Raw genomic sequence first — 22,891 nt, forward strand, 5'->3', positions numbered from 1 at the left:
ACTTTCCTTGTACGGTTATAGTGTTATTTCTACTTCCAGCATTTTTGTTGTGCTTTCTTGTGTAAATACTGCCTATGACAATGTGAAGAGTTATGGCATTAATGTACCAAAATACACTGTAATGTCATGGGGTCCCATTTTGGAATATCCTTAACTTGAGTAATTGAGGGCTGCCACCAGAAGGCTAGCACATACTGACCTTTGCTTAGGCAAGATACTTCTAAGGCAACACACAATAGTTGATGTATGAGGGGAAATTGAAGTGTTTAGCAGGTTTCTTTCCCTACTGACAGCAATTGTGTTCTGGCAAGTTCACAGTTAACAGGACAAACGCATTATCACTTTCCTCATTAATAATAGAAATCTGGAGTCTGCATCCTGCCTTTCTTCACATGCGTGATTCTTCAGAATTGCTAGAAAGTGGAACAAAATGTCAAATTTCAGGCAGGCATGATTATCTGATATAGCTTAATCGTGTTTTAATGAAAGATACTGTGGGGATACTTTGTGTAAGAATCTTGAAAGTCTGCCAGTTTCTGCATTTAGAACTACTTTAATATTTAAAGACTGAAAGTTTTGGTGGTGTGGATCTTTGAAGCTAGACTTCATAAGACTAGGCAGGAGTCAATTAGCAGATGGGAAGAAGTGAAACCTTTAGATTTTGTTCTAGGAGCTGTATTTGCAGAGCTGGGCACTACCGGGCACTTTCTGAGGGTCCTTTCTGTGGGCGGTGGGCACAAAGGACGCTGAGCTGAGTGGGGGCAAAGCACTGAGTGGAATTTAGTTTGCTTAGAAAGCTGAGAGGCTTGAATTCTCAGTGGTGTATGTATGATGAAACTTGGAGGTGGGGGCACAAACAGAGTGGATACCAGTTGATTCATGCTAAGGAAACTGTAATGACCAGGTGAAAAGAAGGCAAAGGGAAGCATTACCTATGTTCTGAGATTTCTCGTTGCTGACCTGAGTGCTTCCTCATTGTCTCCCAGTGACTAACTTACATCGCACCTTAGCTTGTCATAAAAAAATTGCTTTTCTGAGAGCTGACTCTTCAGGTCAGTCAGTTTTATGCTAGAAGAGCGTGCATTTTAGCTTAAGTGATAAACTATACCCCATGCTGAAGCAACAAAGACTGATGGTTTTGTGATGTACAGCACAAGGAGTTGCAAAGGAGGGAATGATAATTCAGATGCAAGCGGAGATGCTCCTGCTTCTCCACTTCAGGGTACCTCTCCTTCCTTCCTCATTTAATCTCTCTTCCATACTGCTGTCATTGTTCTATTGATAGCATTTTTCTGTCCTATCTACTGATCTGGGGTGACTTGATCTCTTTCTCTGCTTCAGCCAATATAAGACTATACTGTAACCTCATCTGAAGTTTATGGGAGCAGACTTCATGCATGGTGGGAAGGGAAGCCAGCTCCTATCACTGTGGTTGCAATGCCAAGTATAATGCTACCTTAAGAATTTTTCAGGCTTGTTACTACATTAATTGGGCAACAGACTGTTCAGATAAACTGTTTGGCATCTTCATCTTTCTGGTGTTTTGAACTATGCTGACTGTCTGTAATCCATCAAATAATGAGTTATGGTAAACAGGAATGTCTTAAACCTAACCTTTTTTTTTTTCCTTTTTTAACCTTTTTTTTTCTTTGCTGCACTTTAAGATACAAAACAGTACACGTATTGGTATTTAAAAGGTAGAGCATTAAATTAGAAATGTGATTCCAGAGTTTCTGTATGCAGACGTATATTGAAGTACAATATCCCGAGATATTCTGAGTTTTTCAGATGTCAGAAAGTTAAGGTACATTTTAAACCGTTCGTATTCTTCAGATGAAGTGTATGGCAATTTATTAAACAACAATTAAAGAATCCAGTTAGCAGGGAAAGCCTATTAAACCCTAAACTGATGGTGCTTTTCTAGAACTTCAATATTCTGCTATATGCTGAAATGCTACTATTATTTATAAAATGGTTTGGGAATGATGAATGATAATATGGGTAAGTGTTGCATACGTTAGTAACAAAGGAAGATAGTGTGCTATTTCTTTTGAAGAAATAAAGATATTTCTTATAGTCAAACAAGAATTTACGCTGCTAGACATGTGTTACAATGCCACCCAAACCCCATGTAAGGAGAAAATTAGAGAAGTACAACTGAGAAGGAAGAAACAGTGTATGGTACAGTAAAAGCCACTGTGCATTTTACTTTTTTCTCCTATGAATGTGTACATTAAGATACTGATTTTCCTTTAATAATACCAGAATGGGGTTTTTTGTTTCTTTGTTTTTGTAGAATATAAGTTCTTTTCATCTTATACTTGTTTTTTCTTGTCCTGCTTTTTACTTTGTTTCCTGGGAGCTATAATGGGAGGTCTCTGACAAGGCCAGTTTTCCTTTTCTGTCCTTGATTAACTCTGTGTATTTCCATGTCAGTGATGGACATTCCTGGCAGTTGCAACCAAGAATATTTTCATTATTTCAGTGTCTGGAAAATGTATTTATGGTTTGTCATTCTTGTATCTTGTTGAATGAGTCATACAACAGTTTAGGTTGTAAGGGACTTCTGGAGGGCATCTGGTCCAGACCTTGCTTAATTGCTGCATGTGTGTGAAAAGGCTCAGCAGTGCTCTGTGGATGACATTACCAACCTTTTGATTTTCCATTCACTGCCGTGTAAGATTTTTGCTACCAGTCATTCCATTCCTGTTTTGTATTATTTTTTCCATTCTAGAGTCCTGTCTGAGGGACATTCCTAAAACCAAAAACTTTTCAGACACGTCGTCTCATTCCTGCAGGTGTGAAAACCAGCATATGTTTGCATATGGGCCTTCTGTGAGAAGCGTCTTCCGTATATTATGGGGGATTTTTCCTTTTGTTATATTAAGAACAGTTATAATATCCTGATTTTCTTTAATTCTTTACAGGCTGGGAACAGAATTTGGATGAAGCAATCAACCTAAGTTGCCGTCATGAGCAGAAGCAAGCGTGACAACAATTTCTACAGTGTTGAAATTGGAGATTCTACATTCACTGTATTGAAACGGTATCAAAACTTAAAACCAATAGGATCGGGAGCGCAAGGAATAGTATGGTAAGGTTTCTTTAAAGTGTAAACATACTTCTAGGTTCTGTAAATAGAATTTTTGGAGTGTCTTTACAGTTATACATTATGTGAAAAACAGTGTTGGTGATCGTTAGCCATCAACAGTGGGTTTTGTTCTCTATTCTGACCTACATCCCTTCCTGCTTCAGGACAGGAGCCCTTCTGTGTAAATTCGTTTAGGTGTCCTGAGTCCCATAAATTAATGGGGAAAAGCCTGGAAAAAGGGACTAATCCTGATCCTAAGCCACACTGCTTAAAGTGAAACAAACACACAAACACACAAAAAAAACCTCTATGTAATATTTAATGCTTCTATGTGCTTTTTCTTCTTAAAATAGTTTGCTAGAGACCTGCTTCACTTAGTTCTTTTGTAGTGTCTTACACCAGTTAGTGAGCAATGCAGATTGTCAGTGTAATATGCAAATTATGCTTATGGTAAATGAAGCTGTTTCAGTTGAGCCACTCTGATTGCCCTGAAATGAACTGGAGCGCTCATATGGTTAAATTTTGCCCATTTGTGAGGGACATGGTGTGTAATTCTTGTGATTTTGGTTGAGTTGCTTTTTTGTTTCTTTGTTTTTTCTTTTCCACTAATTTGGAAGAATATAGAATCACAGAATCACCACGGTTGGAAAAGGCCTCTAAGATCATCCAATCCAGCCATCTACCTATCACCAGTATTTCTCACTAAACCATGTCCCTCAGTTTAAGTTTAACATCTAAGCATTTCTTGAACACCTCCGGGGATGGTGACTCCACTACCTCTCTGGGCAGCCCATTCCAGCTCCTAACCACTGTTTCAGAGAAGTTTCTCCTAACATCCAACCTGAGTCTCCCCTGGTGCAACTTGAGGCCATTCCCACTAGTCCTGTTGCTGAAGTAGTTTTGAAATAGATGACCTACAGGCTTAGCACTGAAACAGACTCTAAGGCTATGCTTATTTGCAGATTTAGAAGTTTGTCATTTTTTCCTGATCTCCTCTTTGCTTCTCTCTCATAAGATATGGAATATCTTACGGGTAGATGGAGGAAATATAAACAAAAAAAAGTTATCTGTATATGTTCCAATTTCTTCTTTTTTTCCCTTGTGACTATACAGTTATATGATGCTTAAAAAAAAAAAAATCATTCAAGCCAACATACTGTATAGACAACATATTTCCAATTGTGTTTGGTAAATGCTGATCATTTACTGGCAGATGTTCTTCATTAGTTTTATATACCATTCTCAGTAAGAGACAATAAAGTGGGATTTTTCCCTGCTGAGGCTTTTTTACTAGCTGACAAATATTTCCTGAGTCTGCACAGTAGTCAGCTGCGGTATTACTTCTTGCTGAAAACAGAATCCCTGCCTTCCTGTCATGGAAATATGTACAGGAGTTGTCCCCACTAACAATCCTCATCGTTTCAACAGCTTGTGTTACTGAATCATATAACAATCTTGGCATCTATCTGCAAACAGAATTTTATTCTTCCTTGAAGACATCAAGATGTTAGGGCTTTCCTAGCATTTTGGGTTTTTTTGTTTTATCTTGATGTTGATGCTCTCATTGTCATGAGGATATTAAACAGCTGCATGCTGCATAATAAATGAGAGCGTGGGACCTATGTATAGCCTACTTTTCCTCTCTTCTTATCCCTACCTTTCAGTGAGAATATTATATGTAAAATTGATGTGGGTTTTATGTTTTAAGCGTTTTGGATATTTTTAGGCAATCTGCTCTTCAGTGCTAGCAAGTGGCAAGAGATCAATACCTTTAGGCAGATATTCTAGGAAACAGAGATCCTGCAGCTTTTAGTGGTGATTGTTATGTGTGAGGACTACAAATCTGGAAAAATCTTTCAAAATGTTGTATTGTATAGCATATGTGAACACCTTGCTGTTCTTCTCCCTGAAGCTGATTAATACTGGAAGCTTTGTTTATATTCAGACTTGATACATGGCATCTGGAAAAGTGGAAACTGCCTGAGCTTAATTGATTGTAACACTGATATGAAATAATGTTATTTTTATTTACAGTGCAGCCTATGATGCCATCCTTGAGCGAAACGTTGCAATCAAGAAACTAAGCCGACCATTTCAGAATCAAACCCATGCTAAAAGAGCCTACAGAGAGCTTGTTCTTATGAAGTGCGTTAATCACAAAAATGTGAGTGGAGTGTTCTGCTTTAAATATTGAAGGATCAACTAGGTGGTTGTTCTTTGTGTACATTTTAAGGACCATTTCACAGATGACATCGTTTATAGATTATAGTAGTTTTCAGAACCTGGCTGTATGTCCGTGTTAAGTACAAAAAGATCTGAGAAGAGCTGTTGCAGGCTAGTGTTAATACCTGTCCAGTCTTCAAACTCCTCCTTCAGACTCAGGAAGGGAGACGGTGTTACGTTGCTTCATTTTACAGACAGCTGGCAAATGAGAATACTCTGCCTGGTAATTGCATTCTTGTTTCTGTTCCTGCTGCTAAACAAGTAGGAAGAAAAAGCCTGCAACAGTTCTTATTTATTTCTTTGTTTTGTAATGCATGAATGAATTAGGAATCTTATGTTGTGACAGCAGGAACTGTCCGATGCTTGAAAAGCTGTGGAGCAGAGCTGATTAGAGACACTGGGAGAGAAAAAATGATAAATATATCAGATTTGGACTACAGAAGGGTAGTATTGGCCTTTTTCTGTCTTAAATGACAGCTGTAATCCATCTTTGTCACCTTCTCTCTTAATCTCCTTTTAGCAACATAAAATTTTCCTGGCTTTTAGGCAAGGAAGTCATAGAAAACTTAATTCTGAGGCATAAGTGGTTTATATGTGGATTCTCTTAAGGAAAATTTACCTAATAGCATAATTTGTGTGATAATAAACTATTGCAACCCTGCTCGACTCTTGATGAGTAATGTCTTGACCTGTTGCTGCACATCCCATCCATTCTTAGCAGCTGGAAAATATTATAAAATTACTGCTTTTTCTCTTTGGATAAATTTTTTGCTTCACCTCTGTCTATGACAAAGTGATATCTCTTTGGTAGTTTTTCTTGTCACTTGTTCATTAATTTTTCATCATACACAATAAGAATCTTAATGAATATTCCTTAAATTTAAAGTAGGGAGCAAAGAAAGTCTGACTAATTTCTTCAGGTTTTAAACTTTGGAGATATTTTTAATCCCCACAAAATATTTTTAGATTGTATGATTTTTGAGGAAGAATACTTCTCACAAAATCATTAGGATCTATTACGGCGTGTTAGGCATGGTTGACACTGAGCATCTGGTGCTTCAGTGAATACCAGGAAGATTGCATCAGGATGCTGGATATCAGTTTTGAAATGTTGATTTGCAACTTTGCTATTGCTGTGATGTGATTATACTTCCTCTCTTTTTTCCTACAGATAATCGGCTTACTGAATGTGTTCACACCACAGAAATCCCTGGAAGAATTTCAAGATGTGTAAGTTTGATTTGAACTAAAGCTGTGAATTAACTTTAAAAATATTACCGTGGAAAGAAGAACAAGGTAAAGAATACAGTAAATTGGCAGCGTTATCTGATTGTTCTGTTTTCTCTTTATAAGCTACATAGTAATGGAGCTCATGGATGCAAATCTCTGCCAAGTGATTCAGATGGAGCTAGACCATGAACGAATGTCCTATCTCCTTTATCAGATGCTGTGTGGTATCAAACATCTTCACTCAGCTGGAATTATACATAGGGTAAGTGAATTTCTGTGTTACTTTTTCATTGCATCGAGTTTTGCCTTGTTTATCTTAGAATCCTTCTCCAACCTAAATGATTTTATGATTCTATAGAAATGAGCCAGAAAAAAAATCAGAAATGTGTGTACAAATAGTGCTCTGTGGCCTATGCCATAGACAGGGAGAGAAAGCTGAAAGGAAATCATCAAGCTTACTTTGGTCCACTTTTAGCAGTGAGTTGCATTACCTTCTCTAATTCTATATCGTGTTCAATTTTAGTTGTCATGGCAGGAAAGAATGTCTGAAATCACCTCCAGCTTTGTTGTTTTGGTAACCAAACCTGAAATTCCATCTTTTGAAAGAACTGCCCAATTTATTTCTGCTCCTCTACTAACAGAGTAGAAAATAAGTATTTGAAGTCTCCAGACAAACAGATCATGATTAAGACCCATGAGTGGAGCTTTCATACACCTGTGTGTCACAAAGCATTCCTTCAGGTTGCCTGCAGGCAAAAATGACAATTACTTTTCTAATGGCTTGTATGTCTTAAATTCAGCGAGGACATTCTGAATTTAAGATCGCCTATTCAAGTCGAACATCTTACTTATATATTTATGTGTAGTGCGAAGGTTACTTGAGGTTGCCTAGTTATAACTTTTCCAATATGCTTTCTATAATTTTGGGAAACTGTAAACTTGTATTTTTATGGTGTTATGTTCTTCACTTAATTTTATTTTATTTTATTTTATTTTATTTTTTGTCGAGAGAAATGATTCAGGAAAAATTAATTAAAGTTATATGTACACAGTACTTTCAGTCAGTACTATGTAGTATCCCTCAAGGATGATGTACACAGCAAAATACTGAATAGCAATTCTGAGTGCTACAACCACATTACTGTGCTGCAGTGCTTGTCCAGTTCAGTAGTCCACCTCATTGTGGAATGGCCTGCAAGCTAGAACTGGCTGTATGACACTCCCTTTCAGTCTGCTGTTTCTCATTCAGGAGAACTGGGGTATTGTATGAATAGCAAATAAAAAGTAAATGACAGAACAGTTTTGCTCAGCTGGTTCCAGCACACATCTGCTGCCTCACTCTAGTTAAGAGCTCAGGGAGGGAAGGTGAAGGCTTCCTTCACACATACAGTTTGCCCTGGTATGACTGTGTTTGAAAGAGCTGGGGAAAGGATAATAAGCAGAAGCACCACCCAGCTGTTGCATCCTGCCCTTCCTAACCTGCACGTGTTTATAGATGTGCTAGAATGGACAATGAGTCTCTTTCTGTGGGTCAGTGCAGGCAGGCGCTAAGTGCTAGTGCAGGCATTGCTTCAAGGACAGTTTGTGTTCCTGTAAAGTAGGCACTGAATCACTGAGCATGTAGAAACCAGTATTAAATGGAAACATTTGTACAGTTGTTGCTTCTTTTCTCCTACTTCGTAGGCTGTCGAATAGGAGTAAGGGCAGCTTTGAGGATACATTTCCTGCCTCTGTAAATATGGGTGGAGTTCTGAAGTGCTTCATGTTGTGCAGTAATGCAGAGTTTAGAGGTAGCCCATTCTAATGAGCTTGCCTATGGATACAATTGCTATGTAAATAGTATGCATGAATGATTTTGAAGGACATTTCACTTGCATGTCTTCTTGGTAGACTTTCATTTGGCAATTTGCTGTCTGACTGCTTGAAGCTTCAGTGTGTGCAAGCAAAATGTTTGCATTGCTTGTTTGCTCTTTGTGTTGCTCCTTTAAATTTAAAGGTATGATGTGTCAAAATTCTCTCTGTGGAACAAGTTGAATGAGAAGAGAACATGCTTGAAAATGGGCATATGGGATGTGTGGCTTCAGTAATAACTCTTTATGCCTCTCTTCTGAGCTTTCAGCAGCACTATCACAAGTATTTAGATCTAGTGAGTTTCTTGAAACTTGTTATTCCTTAAACATAGTCTGCACTACTGTGGCTGCCCTTGAAACATTCTGGGTAGTAATTCAGTGCACTTCTTTAGTGTCCTTAAAAGTTTTAAGCATTTCTTGCTATTGGTAGTTTCATGTTTGTTGTTCAACTCCTAACATAGCTAAGATGATCATACCATCTCAGCAACATTTTCAAAGCTTGACAAATGACTGAAACTAAAATATTTTCCACGTGTGCTTGTGGCATTGGATGCTGTCTGCCGTGCAAATAAGTGTGGTGCTTTCTTATAGAAGACTAGAGGAATGGAACAAGGCAGATGTTACCCAGAAAGAATTTTGGAATGTTTCACCTGTAAGTTGCAGAGGATATATTTAGCTGTCATGGCATTGGGTAAAGATTTAGGTTGATAAAGACTTGACTGTATCTTTGTGCTGACTTTAATAAATGTTGACAGATGAGCACTGCAGTGTTCAAAACATTTTGCAGAGATGGAGTCTCCAGCAAGTCTACAAGTACACATTCATTTAGATTCTGCAATTTGTGGAGGATGAATAATCAGAGTTGCTGGGTCGCGCCTCACTAACTTGCTGAAGGACACAACCTATCTCATTAGTCTTGCATGGAGGCTTTGTAACATTGTATTCTGCCTAATTTTGAGCACTTAACAAAGGTGCCTACTAATGGAAGCCCTTCACACAAATCATTATTTAGAAAGAAACTTTTCTAAAAAATTTAGCTGATAAAAAAACATGAATTACTTTCCAGAGATGCCCCATATGCCTGGCTAATGGGGAGACTGCTAGGAATATCTCTGATTTCTAGGCAGTGATATTTTACATTTTTAAGGTTAGGTGATATGTCTTCTACTATAGGTTCTGGATGTATTTGTGTAGCCTAGCAAAGTTAATTGCTCTCACAGGATCTTTTGAGTCCTCGTTTAAAACATGAGGTATTGGTCTTGCATAAATTTGAAATCCAGTATAAATCAACACACACCTCCATCATTTTGAACAAAGGTAATTCTGTATTCATGAAAACATGTTCCTAGGCTTCATGAGAAACACACAGAGTTCAGAAAACTAAGGTGGACAGTACTGTTTAAATTTTACTTTTTGTTATCACAGTGTTTTTCCTCTTGCCAGGGAAAAGTCTATTTAACATTTTCAGTGTTAATCCCTGTAGCTTTGGGGAGGACAAATAGAGTTAATACTAGCAGCATGCACCTGGGAATCTTCAGTGAACATCCTCTAGATAATAGATTTGTACAAAAATAAAGCTTATAATAAACAGGATTTTAGCAAAATCTGAAATATGCGTATTGAATAGCTGAAATGCCTAATAATACTTGAATTTATTCATGGCATTTGAGAATCTTTTAAGCCAAAGTTGTCTTCAGAGTCTTTGTGTATGTGATTTGGAAGTGTGTGTGAATATGTAAGTATGCAAGACATTTAATTACCCATTAAAATTCTATTGTTCCAAAACCTCTGTTTTCTTTTTTGGCTTCCTCTCTGTCTTTAGTGCAGCTCAGCCCTCTGAGGGGCTTGTTGAAAGGCATACAGTACAAATTAAAATCTTACAGATTAACACTTTGGCATCTTTAAGAAATAACGAAAGAAAGGCCTAGTTATCAAATGCCCACAGTTAAAATACTAGAGTCCCCTGCCATATCTGACCTTGTATTGGTGGTTTATGTGTTATGAATGATTTTATGATGACAAAGTTATTCTTGTTATTACTCTGCCTGTAATAATTGCTCTGTGACATTCAGATGTGTGTAAGATATCCCAAGATAATGACTGAGAATGTCTGTGTAGACATTGCAAAGCCCCTACTGCTAATATAATTTTGAAATTGAACTGAAGAGAGTAAAGTTAACCAAGATTCCAACTAAGAACCTCTGAAAGTATATAGTTTTTCACTCCAATTTAATGGTTAAGTATCTGGCAGTTTTTCACTGGTGCCTTTTTGTGTTTGGTCACCAAACTTGATATAATGTAAACCAAATCCTAAATGAGAATTAAATCTATGTGAGCGTGAGCATTTCCCTCCTGTTCAGAGAAATATCTGCATTGGTTCAAAAGAGGTAATGCAGCCCCAACCAGCAAATAAATCTTTTGCTCTTTGTATTTATGTTATAATTCTAATGATTTTTATATTGTAATGATTATTGCAATTGTCACGTTACTTGTGTTCTGCATTGTAGTAATAACTGGTGTTCCAGTGAACAGTTTCTAGACCTTTTCTCAGAGCTAACATTTCATACTAACCTCAATTTATTTCACACATTGCTAGCATATCTTGTAACACTAGTTGTATTTTCCTTCTTTAATTGCTATATGAATCTACAAGCACAAGAAGGGAATTAATTCTGTAGTCTGCTGAATGCATATGAATTAATGCAAGGGGGCAAATAAACTAAAGTTATAGAAATGACCTAGTCATATATGTGGGGTTTAATGTTAGCAGTATTATCTTTTAAAAATGTGAACCAACGAGTACTTTGTGCTTGTCTTAGTGGTCATATATGATGTTTCTTTTTAAAGGACTTAAAGCCCAGTAATATAGTAGTAAAGTCAGACTGCACTTTGAAGATTCTTGACTTTGGACTGGCCAGAACTGCAGGAACTAGTTTTATGATGACGCCTTATGTAGTGACTCGTTACTACAGAGCACCAGAGGTCATCCTAGGGATGGGATACAAAGAAAACGGTCAGCAAATATAGTCTTTCTTTGGCATAGCTTTATTTTTTGTTTGGCACGCCACATTTTACATGTTTAATGTTTTTTTCGAGATGTAAAAGATTTTATAAATTAGGCATGTGACCAAAATGCAGATTCCGGGTACACCAATTTATTTATCTAATTCCATTAATAATGTTTACATTTAATAGGGGAAAAAATTGAGGGCCTTGTTTGTTTAAAAATTTAAGTGACCTGCTTGGTAGATTTATTTTCCTTCGTGAACAAATGGAAATAAATTTTCTTAAGATGTGGGGCATACCTTTGTATACCTTCGTCTGATTTTATTCCTGATGAGGCCATAAATTGTAATTGTGTGTCCGAAATTCAATGTTTAAAAACCTACATTTGATAAAGCCATTCAAGAGTAGGGGACAAACAAGATCAAGCCACCTAGCATGGCATTACTTTTATTAAAACCAGCCCACTTTAAAACTGTTGCACTAAGTTCTTAATCAATGCTGCTGAAGAAAAATGCAGAGCACCATTAAGAAGCATTATGGATTCTCTGAGATCCATGATGAATTCCAGGGAAACTTGTTTACTTTGTCCCTCTGCTTGCTTACATTTCCCTCCTCCTTATACTCTGTCTTTGGCCCTCTGTTTCTCAGTAACCTCTAAAAAAATTAGGAAAATGTTTAGCATTTGAGAAAAAAATCAGTCTTCTAAGTGAACAGCGAGTATCCTTTAGGAAACCAATGGAACATGTGCTTCCTGAAGGTCTATTTATGGCTCCGGTTCTGCTGCCATTTCATTGATCTGCTGTTGCTGCTGTCAGTTCACCTCATTTGGTGCTTCTGCCTCAGGCAGGTATCATGCACAAGGGTCACCATTTGCTGAGTGTGTTTTAAACCCATTATCTATTAGTCCTCCAGTAACCCCCAGGAGGTGCTGCAATGCTGGAGGCTCTTTTAGCTGTCTCATGGTGAGCTGAGGTGTATGGCTTCTCTGGTTACAGACACAGCTGGGGCTTACAGTGTTGTTCAGGGTTCTTTAATATAGTCTGCATACTTCCCTGGCAACCGTATAGCATTAGGGCAAGTTCAGGTTGTACAGAAACTGTAACTGTTACATTCATAGAGACTGATTTCTTTTTTTGTTATTGTATATGAAAGCCAGGAAGAACTACTCCTATCAGTGTGACAATGGAAGAATCCAGCTCAAAGGAATGAGAATAGGCCTTTTTTCAAGTCTGTGATTTATGTTCCTGTTTGAATCATTAGTCTGCCAGATAGGGTGTACAGTTGGCCGTTTTTCCTGTAACTTTCAAGACAGAGGTCGAGTGAAACAAGCGTAAGTTACTTTTTTTAACTGCTGAAGTTCTGTAGAAAGCACAGCTTTAAGTTTTTCTTTTTTCTTTCCCTGAAGGGTTTGCATTGGCCAGCTAAGAGGCAATAGTCACAAAACCCTAAAGCTGTAGTCTGAGTCATTCAGCTGCCTTACAGAAGGAATTGATGTGATGAAGGTCTCAGGTTCTCTGCCACAGATTGCCCAGTTCACATTTTTCTCATAAAATTTATATCATTTTGAGTTGCAAAAGTGTGAAACATTCTTTCCATTCAAATGCTGCTGAGATTTATTGTTGTAGTTAAACAGACTGTGTCCTAGAGCACCCTGTTGTTGCTAGTGGCCTTGCTAGTGACAGCCCCCTTCCCTAAGCCAAGAGTGAGTTGCGTTTTGCAGCAGAATGCGAATCCAAATTTACTTTCATGTAAAAAAACTATATAGCATCTTCCCAAAACCTGAATACGTGGTCATTGAGTTGAGAATGACACTTTTTACAGAATGTAAATTTGTTGGCTAACTGGTTCAGGAGGCAGCCTGTATTTCCTTCTGTATGTACTGTTGGTATGAAGAGGTTATTTACCTGAATTGTTGTTCCTCTTCACAGTTGCTGCCTGATGAGTTCCTTCCTGTGCAGCTCCACTGACAGCACAGTGAGGCTGCAGAGGGCAGCAAGGCAAGTAGAAAGGATGCACTTGTAGTGAGATCCATGGGCTGCCCAGGATTCACGCATGTTGACATTGATGCCTGTTGTAGCCCTCTACACCCATAGTTAAAGTAAGGGTTAACTTATTTAATGTAGAATTAAATACTGAAAACTGACAACAAATAACAATTAAAAAGAGACTAACATTTAAAGCAGGGTCATCTGACATCTTCATGCTGTTTCAGTTCTCTGCTGAACTTCCCCTTCAGACAAGATGAGGGAGGACTGCAATACGTGTACTAATGACTGAGATACATACTGGAGAGCAGTAATCTTTGGTGCTATGTATGCACATATGCAATCTCTAAGAAAATGAGCGAGTGGCCCAAACAAACAGATGATAGAGTTAACTTCTACATTTGTCTGTTTTATAGGTTAAACAGAGGAATTGTATTTAATGTTTTTCTTAGCCCCCAGTCTTCTGATGCATGAAGATAGATCATTGACATATGTTATTTCTCTTAACTGCATGGAGAAGTCTGGTACCAGAGGCATTTTCATCACATTGGACAAATTATTTGCAGTGGATTTGAGTATATTTTGGTTTGTGAAGGCAGGAGAATGTGTACTTTCTGTAAACTTTTGAAAAATGTTTTAAAGGGAAAACAGTACTAATCATAAATCATTTTTAAATGAACCAGGCCCTTAATTTTGACCTATTAATATGTACGGTTGTGATCTCTTACCATACGATTTAAATACTATTTTAGAGGAACTTATTACATAAGAAGGAAGGAATGTTTTCAATAAAAGCAATGTTGTCTGCTTGAAACTGTTTAGCTCCCTCTCAACTTTCACATGTGATTTTTGATATGTAGTTTTTCTCATTTAAATCCCCTTCTTCTCTGCTTAATTGAAATTCTGGTCTCACATTTGATATAAAAGTATTCATCATAATACAGATCCATAATTATGACATCAAGAAAATATTTGCATACAGAATTAACAGAGTATCTCTGATGCAACTTCAGAAAAATTGGCATACCTGTAAAAAGTGAAGTTGTGCATCTATGAGTATATCTTCGGAATGATTTATTTTAAGATATTGTAGAAAATTATCTTTTGTACGTAAAACACTGCTATTGAGCTTTATGTTTGTATGTTATTTCAACAGAACTAGAGAAATATTTTTAAACCAAAGAATTTTAACTTGAAATCTCTTAGCAGCGTACTAATATTGTCATTAACTGATCCTCTAAAATTCTAAGTGATCTTTTACTGATTGTATTTGCTTCTTATTTAAGGGGAGAGAGATATGCATGGTAATTTGACTTACAGGAAATACTTGATGGCAAATGTTAATTCCTATGAAATAACTAATTCTGCTCTTGAAAGTATTAACTATTCAGGTTCCCTGTGTTTTGAAAGGTCAGTTTAGTTTACTACTCTTAAAATGATTTCTATAACTACAGTGAAAATAATTTTGATAAATTTGTCTTGGAGATCCGACATATTCTATTGAAAGAGCTTTGCAAGCCTCAGAACTTGAAGATGGGCATTACTCTGCTTGATTCATGTGTATCTCTCTCTCTGCTGTAGCTCTTGCTCTCGCACTGTGTTGAACAAAAGGATGGTTTTCTGCCTTGCATTTGAGACAGTTAAAAGCTAATCCTTAAATACCGTGTTCTTAAAAGTGGTTTCATTGATTAATATAAAGACTTGCTCTTCTTCCTGTGCTGTCTCTGCAGTTTATAGAATGCAGTCATGTTATGCTTCTTTTAATTTTAAATGACCGTTTGCTTTGCTTTTCCTTCTTTTTGTGCTACAAACATAGTGGATTTATGGTCTGTGGGGTGCATTATGGGCGAAATGGTTTGCCACAAAATCCTCTTTCCAGGAAGGGACTGTATCCTTGTGCTGCTGCAGCAGGTTGAATTAGTTAGGAAGTGATTAACCTTTTTATTGATGTTATGTCATGAAAATGCATATTGTACAATTTTTTTTTATTAAATGGACATGAATTTCTCTTGCGATAACACTGAAAAAAAACCTAAGGACTTCATTTTAACTCAGGCTGCACCTAGCAGTAGGACATAGTCTCTGCTGGTCCTGTAGTTAGCGTACGTTCACCTTCACTCACTTCCATTACACATGCTTTTTATAGTCACTTCATGTGTGTGTGCGTCTAGATATTTTTATTTCCTTTATTTTGATAACTATCTTTTCTGTTAATATCATTGCATTTTGTTTTCAGTTGACATTTGGTCAGTTGGGTGCATCATGGGAGAAATGATCAAAGGTGGTGTTTTATTTCCTGGTACAGATCGTATCCTTACCTTTGGCCTAAGATGTAGTTTGAAAAGGTCAAGAGATACCGCAATGATTTAGTTCCAGGTTAAGATGGATCTAAGTTGTAAAATACTGTTTTTAAACTGCCTTTTCAAAAAAACATTTACAAGTTCGTAATTTTGGTTCCAGGTTGCTGCAAAAATACCTACAGTTATACCATTATATATACAGTTATAACACTTAGAGCAAAACTACAGCACAGATAGCTTTAACGTGTATGGCAGTCTTTAGAAATTAATGCTAAGTGAGAAATTCTAGCAAAATGAACAAAATACCACTTGGGTGAGCAGGCTTATTTTTCCTTTTTCCTTTTTTGTTTGTTTGTTTTCAATTTGATATAGTTGTCTATCCATTGATTTTTGGATGTTGTCATATTTAAGAGGGACATGTTTGTTTGTTTGTTTAGGTGGCATTTTACTGGTTCACATGCATTAGTTTTTGCTTTGGAGCTCATTTCTATGTAATAACTTACTAATCTCGTTTGGTACCCAAGCACATTTAGCTGTTGTTATTTTTTTATGTTTTATAGGAGACGTTTACAAAAAATTCCTAACCAGCTTAAATGATTGTCCTCTGGAGTGTTTTATTTTTGTACGCAGAAACGATCCTGCAAACAGCTTTCAGAAATGTCTGGTGCTCCTGTCTTTCTATTCCATGAATGGCTCAGTGGTGTCTGCGTGGGTGGTCATGTGAACAAATGCTTCAGACAAAGGATCTGCTGCAAGCAAACAGAGCTGAAAACTCTGGGTCCTCACTAAAACTGATGGAAATCAAATTGGAATTTGGCATTTTGTTTCACTAGTAGTTCATTAGATGCCATCAGAAATCTTTCCTGCTTTTGTTGCATGTTAATGGTTTAAAAATCAATACGTTACTATGTGTGAGGACTGGGTTTTGGGGCATGACAAGGAGATCCAGGGAGTCCATGCTTTCACACAGCCCTGTCATTGCCTTAGCTGCACCTTGCTAGCTTTGTGAATCCTGGTTGCTAGCTTGACTTTTTTTAATTTGGGCAATATCTCTTTTCCTTCAAGACCTGTGCTAAAGCACAGTAGAACTTGAAAATCCTTGAAGCTTTAAGAGAGGGCCTGCTGACCCACATGAGGGCTTAGGGAGTCCAGTGTCTAGTCTTAGGCAGTAGCCAAAAAGAAAATGCTGGGGGGACTATATAAATGAAATAAGCATATGTGAAACTTTACTGGACTCTCTCCCAGTATGTAACCATCTGCAACTAGAAATTCCTGAGCCAAATTTTGGTTTGCTTTGTTTTGCTTAGTAGCATGTATTAAATTCTTCTGCCGTGAACTAGTCGATGTCTCCTAATTGGTATAAACTTTTCAGGTAAGATGTTCCTTCCTTGGCCTCAAAAGTCTTTCACTTCTTTATTGAAGACGCTGACAAAATTGTTGTTGACCTGTATGCGCCAGGATTTAATCCTTCATGTCCCTGTGGTGCTATGCATTGTGTTTTGTCAGTGTGAGATCACTAATTTGGTACAGTCCAGAATTCTGCTGAGTTACTGAGGTGAGGCGGAAGGACAAAGCAGCTCTACGAGATGATTCTCTCCAGTTCCTTAATGACGCTTAGTAGTTGGAGTACTGTGAATACCAGTATAGATCAAGAAGTTAATTGCTCTACAGAATGTCTTTAAACAATAGGGCAAACACCTTTATTTGAGTTTAAGATTAAATTCTGGGAGTCTTTTAACTTCCTCTGTTTTGCAGAAGTATATCCTTTGCCAATTAATTCTTATGATTTCAAGTAAAATACATCTTGCCTTCACTACTCAGATGCAGTCTTGCTTTGCTTCACTGTTTTCTCTATGAAGATACTTCTAATTAATGGTGAACTTGAGATTTTATGGTAATTTTCTGTTTTATCTCTGGTGGATATTTAATGTGGTTTTAACATAACTTTTAGCTGAAAATTAGACACTGTTTTTCTTAGCTGTGTAACCTTAGATATTGATCAATGGAATAAAGTTATAGAGCAGCTAGGAACACCGTGCCCAGAATTTATGAAGAAATTACAGCCCACAGTTCGAACTTATGTGGAGAACAGACCCAAGTATGCTGGATACAGCTTTGAGAAACTCTTTCCAGATGTCCTTTTCCCAGCTGATTCTGAACACAACAAACTTAAAGGTAAGGTCTACATTTTGTGTGCTGTATATTTTAAAAGTTTTTAAACCGTGTTGTACTGAACAGAAATGCATCTTGGTTTTGTTCACTATAAAATCATCCAGTTAAGGATTTAAGTGTTAAAATATTTATGTAATGCGAGCAGATGGAAGTACTAAGATATGGTTACTGCCACTTTCTCATATTCTCTGGAGTAGTTGAGTTATCTGAATAAAGCAATGGAAGAATATTCCTCTCAATGACAGATGTGGTTTAGAGAAAAGTGAGAGGAGAGAGGAGTAGATGTTTCATAGCCACAGCAGGTGGTCTTTGCTTAGAATGAAAATAAAGTTTTTATATTCATCATATACACATATCCTTTAGTTTCTGGAATAAGTTATTAGTTCTAAAGCTCACCATGTTTTCTGTGACTAATAGTTATGGTTTATGTGAAAAACAAACAAACGGCTGTCACTTAGATTAGAGGGATAGGTGCTTGTCCTCTGCTACTCCAGCCAAGGCTGTACTGCCAGCAGGTAAGGATGCCATGCCCAGGGGCGAAGTATACTGAAACCCTGGTGAGACACATCTGTCACTTGATGTGAGCATGGTAGGGACTTTCTGGCAGGCCTTAATCCATGGGGAAAAAATGGAAAACTGCGGATGTTTAGGATTCACCTTTGTCAATCCTTTGTATTTAAACTGTTCATGATGTGTAGTTGGTTTTACTTGAACATGGTTTATACAGCTCCCTTAGTGTACCTCACTCTAATCCTACGAGGTATTATGTACTGCAAACGTATGACCTGATGTTTATTTCTTCTTTCCCCTTATCCAAGATTGTCCTATTTATTACATACAAATACTTTGCCCGTAGAAAACTAATTTAATAGAATACAAACCTCAGCTATACCTGGAAACTCGTAACATATTTTACATGTTATATCCTTTTGGATCATCGTAACCATTTTCCTTCTTCAGCATTTATCTCTCAAGCACTTCAAAAGTGTTCTCTTTCTGCTTTGAATGTGGTGAAATGTTATTTGTACAATTACTTACAATCTTCATAGTGATGACTTCAGCATTTAGTTGAATTTGAATATCCCTTTCTAAAAGGGAACTTAGCTAACTAAAATAAAAGGTTGCTGGAAGTTGCAGTGTTGCAGTTGGATGTTGCTTAGAAATGACTTGATGGCTTTGTGGCATACTGTATGTTTGCATCCAGCCTGTTTACTAGTCTTACATCTAAATGGCCAGTTCTATAGTATTTGTCTTCAGTATATTTGTGTGTTTTTCCTGCATTTTGTTTCTTCTCCGTGTTTAGCCAATAAAGATTTTTCTCCTAGCTGGAGATTATCCTTTCTCATCTTTGCTTAAGCAAAAATAAAGGGTGCTTTCTTGCTCTACTCTGTTTTTCTGAGAAAGAAAAGAGAGATTAGAAAAAAATGTAGTGAGGAGGAGTTATTTGTTGACATCCACTTCTCCCCAGTCCTCTATTTTTAAAAAGAAATCTGCTACAACTTATTTTCCAGTCTTCTGTTAGTTGTCTAGCTCATATTCTCTTTTTAAATTACTATTTAAATTATTATTGTCCCAGTAACAAGCTTGATAAATAAGAAATATTCTGTTGTTGGTGTTCCCTTGCCTGCTTGTAGGATGATTATGCGTAGTAGATGTAGAACTGTCTTCCATGAAACATTTTATTTTTTTTTCTAAATAGCACACAGTCATAAATTCTTTCCAAAATGTGAGTCTCTTCATTTTCCTTCTCTCATCAAATGCACCATTTTCTTAAACCTCAAATTATGTGAGGGTTGTATAAATAATAAAATGGAGTTTGTTATTTAAGTGTTCTCTCTTTATGAGCTTTGAAATACTGTTATGTGCATATAGCACTAGTCTAAGTAGAAAATTCCACTTTTGCAGCAAGTCAAGCAAGGGATTTGTTATCAAAAATGCTGGTTATAGACGCCTCGAAAAGAATTTCTGTGGATGAAGCCCTCCAGCACCCATACATCAATGTTTGGTATGATCCATCAGAAGCCGAAGCTGTAAGTCCTTGTTTTATGTCTCCAATGAGGAAGATCTTTTATCAAAGCAAACTTGTTTTGATGCTCTGTGTAACTGCTTCAGAGAACACTACTTCACGCTCTACACGTTTCATTAGAAGCTTAACTGAGCAGTAATTGTTTTTATTGACATTGATCAATATGTTTATTAGAATTAGTAATAGGAATGAGTACAGACTTGCAGGTAGCTGCAGTACCTGTGTATGTATTTTGTGCATAATTGCATATAAATTCCTAGTTGTGGAGCAATGTGTTTGAAGTCTCTGATACAGAGTTCTGATTTATTGAGTTGCAGTTGTTTCAGCATGGTTTGATTGCTTGCGATAGTATTCCAGGTATTTGCTCCTGGCTAAAAGGAATACTTTAATTACTTACAGCAGTTGATAGTACTCTTAAATTAGCAAATGAGTGTTTCAGCAAAATCTGATTCAAGATCTCAAGCTTTGAATTACTGACATTAATGAGCAAAGAGATTAACTGAAAATCTTCGTTTAAAAAATAACTTCAGTTTATGAGGAAAAATGCCTCATTTTTAAGAGAAAGTAATGATGATGGCCCACTAAGAACAGGAAAAGATATTTGGTGTGAACGGTACAATTAGAATTCTGCTGATCTATTATATCTAGAGAGAAAATGATTGATCAACTCTAAATAGGTAAAAAGGGCTGCCTGTGCTTGAGACCACTGCATTCAGGAGCATTATTACCAGCCCTTTCAGTTTCTGTTTTAATTAGTACACCAATATTCACAAATGAGCTAACCAGAACAAGTTGAAAACACAAAGCAGCATCTAGAAAATGAGCCAAGTATGAGAGATTATTTGACCATGTAAACAAAGTATTTTTAAATCAGGTTCTTATTCTGTATATCTTATTTCCATTCTTCATTTATTGTGTTTGTCTATCCCCTTTGATTGCTTTATCATGAGTTAGTTCTGTTTTCCAGCCTCCACCAAAGATACCAGATAAGCAGTTAGATGAGAGGGAGCACACAATAGAAGAATGGAAAGGTAAGAATGATCCTTTTGCATATCCTAAAGGTTTTTAATGTAGGGGGACTCCTAGGCTTACTTGTTACTAAGATTCTTCTGAGTAATGCAACAGTATATACTTAAACTGCTTGGAATGGCAAGGGAATAGATCAGTGCTTCACAACTGCTTGGTTGTCAGGACAGGAAATGTTTTATGTAAAGGTGCTGGTTCTTTGTAGAGATTTTAAGGTCACTCAGCTGTAGGCCTGCTCATTTCAGTCACCTTTCGCAAATGGTAAAGCAGCATTTTTAGGAAGGGAAACACTTCTGCACAAAACTGCTACAGATGAAGAAGGATGAAGGAGTTGAAGCACCGTAAGTCTGAATATTATCATGTTAACAGTATTTGTACAGAAAGAGGAATCTGTAAGGAGTGATAGCAGTGGGCAAGATAGTGAGGTTGTAGCTCATGTGAGATGTAGCAGTGGTTTCGTATATAAAGTCCTGAGAAAGTAGCCAGGGCTGAAGCGTGGAACGTGTCAGAGTACATAAGGATTACCTCTAAGAATATGAGCTTCAGATTTTGGTACTGGTTTTGTATCTTTTTTTTCTTTATACTTACAAAGTATAAGGAGAACATCTTTGAATGTAAAGCTTTTGTTTCATTTGGAAACTGCTTCTAAAAAGATGTGCTACTGCAAAGGCTCTGGTGCTATGAAAAAATGCCATCTGCCTCTGCATCTGTTGGTATTTGATGTATTGTAATCCATAACCTTGCTGTAACCTTCTGTACCCCTTGGACTTTATGAACTAAGAGACAGTCACTGTGCTGTAAAGACCTATGGAGATTACTTTTAAGATAAATGAAACTTCCACTTCTAGTGGAGAAATGTTCAATATATGTATTATTGGTTTCATATTTTTTCCTTTGCTGCTGTTAACAAGTCAGATGATGTTGTCTGCCCTCATAGTTCTTCAGAGATCACATATTACTTTTGTTACAATTCTTTATGTAAGTAAATGATTGAGTTACTGTAAGAGTACAATATTTAACTGCCCTCTCTAAAATGTATTACTCTCTTGCATAGCCTACTTAGTACAGTGTTGACAACACTGAAAAAAATGCCTTCCTTTGGACCACTGCCGTCCTTCATCATATGATTTAACATATCTCAGGATTTAGTGTGTTCCAGAATTGGTATTGGTTATTGCTAAGTGAAAGGCAAAACAAATGCCTGAATTGATAATTCTGTTGTTCCTGAGCTTAGAGCAGTCTCTCCCATTGCGAGGCCACATGCTGGTTAGTTCTTGAGAGCCTGTCTCCAAGGTGCGTTTAAGTGCCTTAGACCATAACCATTCTCACTTAGTATAAGCAAGGTGCTTTTATTTAGTATGCTTGCTTGCTCTATCAGATACTTCATTTAGTTATTTGGGCTTCACGTGTTTTAAATAGGATTAGTGGTAACGCTGAGCTTCGATGGATCCAGAGAGCTGTAAAGGCTGCTTTCAGCAAGAATGTAGTGCACTGACTGATCTAATACTTTGTACTGAAAATGTTTAAGAAGGAATATCAGATTGGTATAGCCTCTCTGGTATAGCCAGAAAAAAAATAATACTTTTTTTAAAAAAGGAGGAAAAATGTTTAATGGAATATTTTGACAGTTTCATTGCATTGGCTGATAATGGACACAGGGCTGTAAAATCTAGTACTGCCACACTTGCAATCACTTTCTGTTAGAAACCTGTTAAGTAAGAGCTATTAGGATTTCAATTGTAAAGGCAGAGAGAAAGAGAATTGTGGAAATTCTCTTGCTGTCTTTCTTCCACACGAACATATTCCCCTTTTGAAGCAGCAGATATAGCAGTTATATTGCTAAATTAAAAGCTGAATATTTCAAGCAATATAGAATTTACTTTTGAGACTGCCACCGCCCTTGAAATTGTAATTCCTACATGCTTTTTTCTTCCAAACCATACGTGAGTTGACCAATGACAGATAAGAAGTAGTAGCTTGAC

General features: G+C 37.0%; 1 protein-coding gene across 10 annotated transcripts in view; it reads left to right on the forward strand.

Moving 5' to 3' along the window:
* The window catches only part of MAPK8 (mitogen-activated protein kinase 8), a 48,856-nt gene that overhangs the window by 18,927 nt on the left and 7,038 nt on the right, over positions 1-22,891 (forward strand). For 5 of the 10 annotated variants that reach the window (XM_046942981.1, XM_004942133.5, XM_001233168.7 and 2 more), the window contains exons 2-10: positions 2,928-3,094; positions 5,126-5,255; positions 6,486-6,544; positions 6,668-6,806; positions 11,242-11,407; positions 15,622-15,693; positions 17,678-17,860; positions 19,763-19,887; positions 20,851-20,914. In XM_046942981.1, the coding sequence (XP_046798937.1) occupies positions 2,973-3,094; positions 5,126-5,255; positions 6,486-6,544; positions 6,668-6,806; positions 11,242-11,407; positions 15,622-15,693; positions 17,678-17,860; positions 19,763-19,887; positions 20,851-20,914 (1,060 nt within the window). In that variant the 5' untranslated portion in view covers positions 2,928-2,972. Of the gene's footprint in view, positions 1-2,927; positions 3,095-5,125; positions 5,256-6,485; positions 6,545-6,667; positions 6,807-11,241; positions 11,408-15,201; positions 15,274-15,621; positions 15,694-16,245; positions 17,502-17,677; positions 17,861-19,762; positions 19,888-20,850; positions 20,915-22,891 lie in introns of those variants that run through there. The other 5 variants (XM_040703166.1, XM_046942979.1, XM_025151966.3 and 2 more) reach the window with 2 other exon arrangements.

The sequence above is a fragment of the Gallus gallus genome, chromosome 6 (assembly GCF_016699485.2).
Source record: "Gallus gallus isolate bGalGal1 chromosome 6, bGalGal1.mat.broiler.GRCg7b, whole genome shotgun sequence".
Lineage (NCBI taxonomy): Eukaryota > Metazoa > Chordata > Aves > Galliformes > Phasianidae > Gallus > Gallus gallus.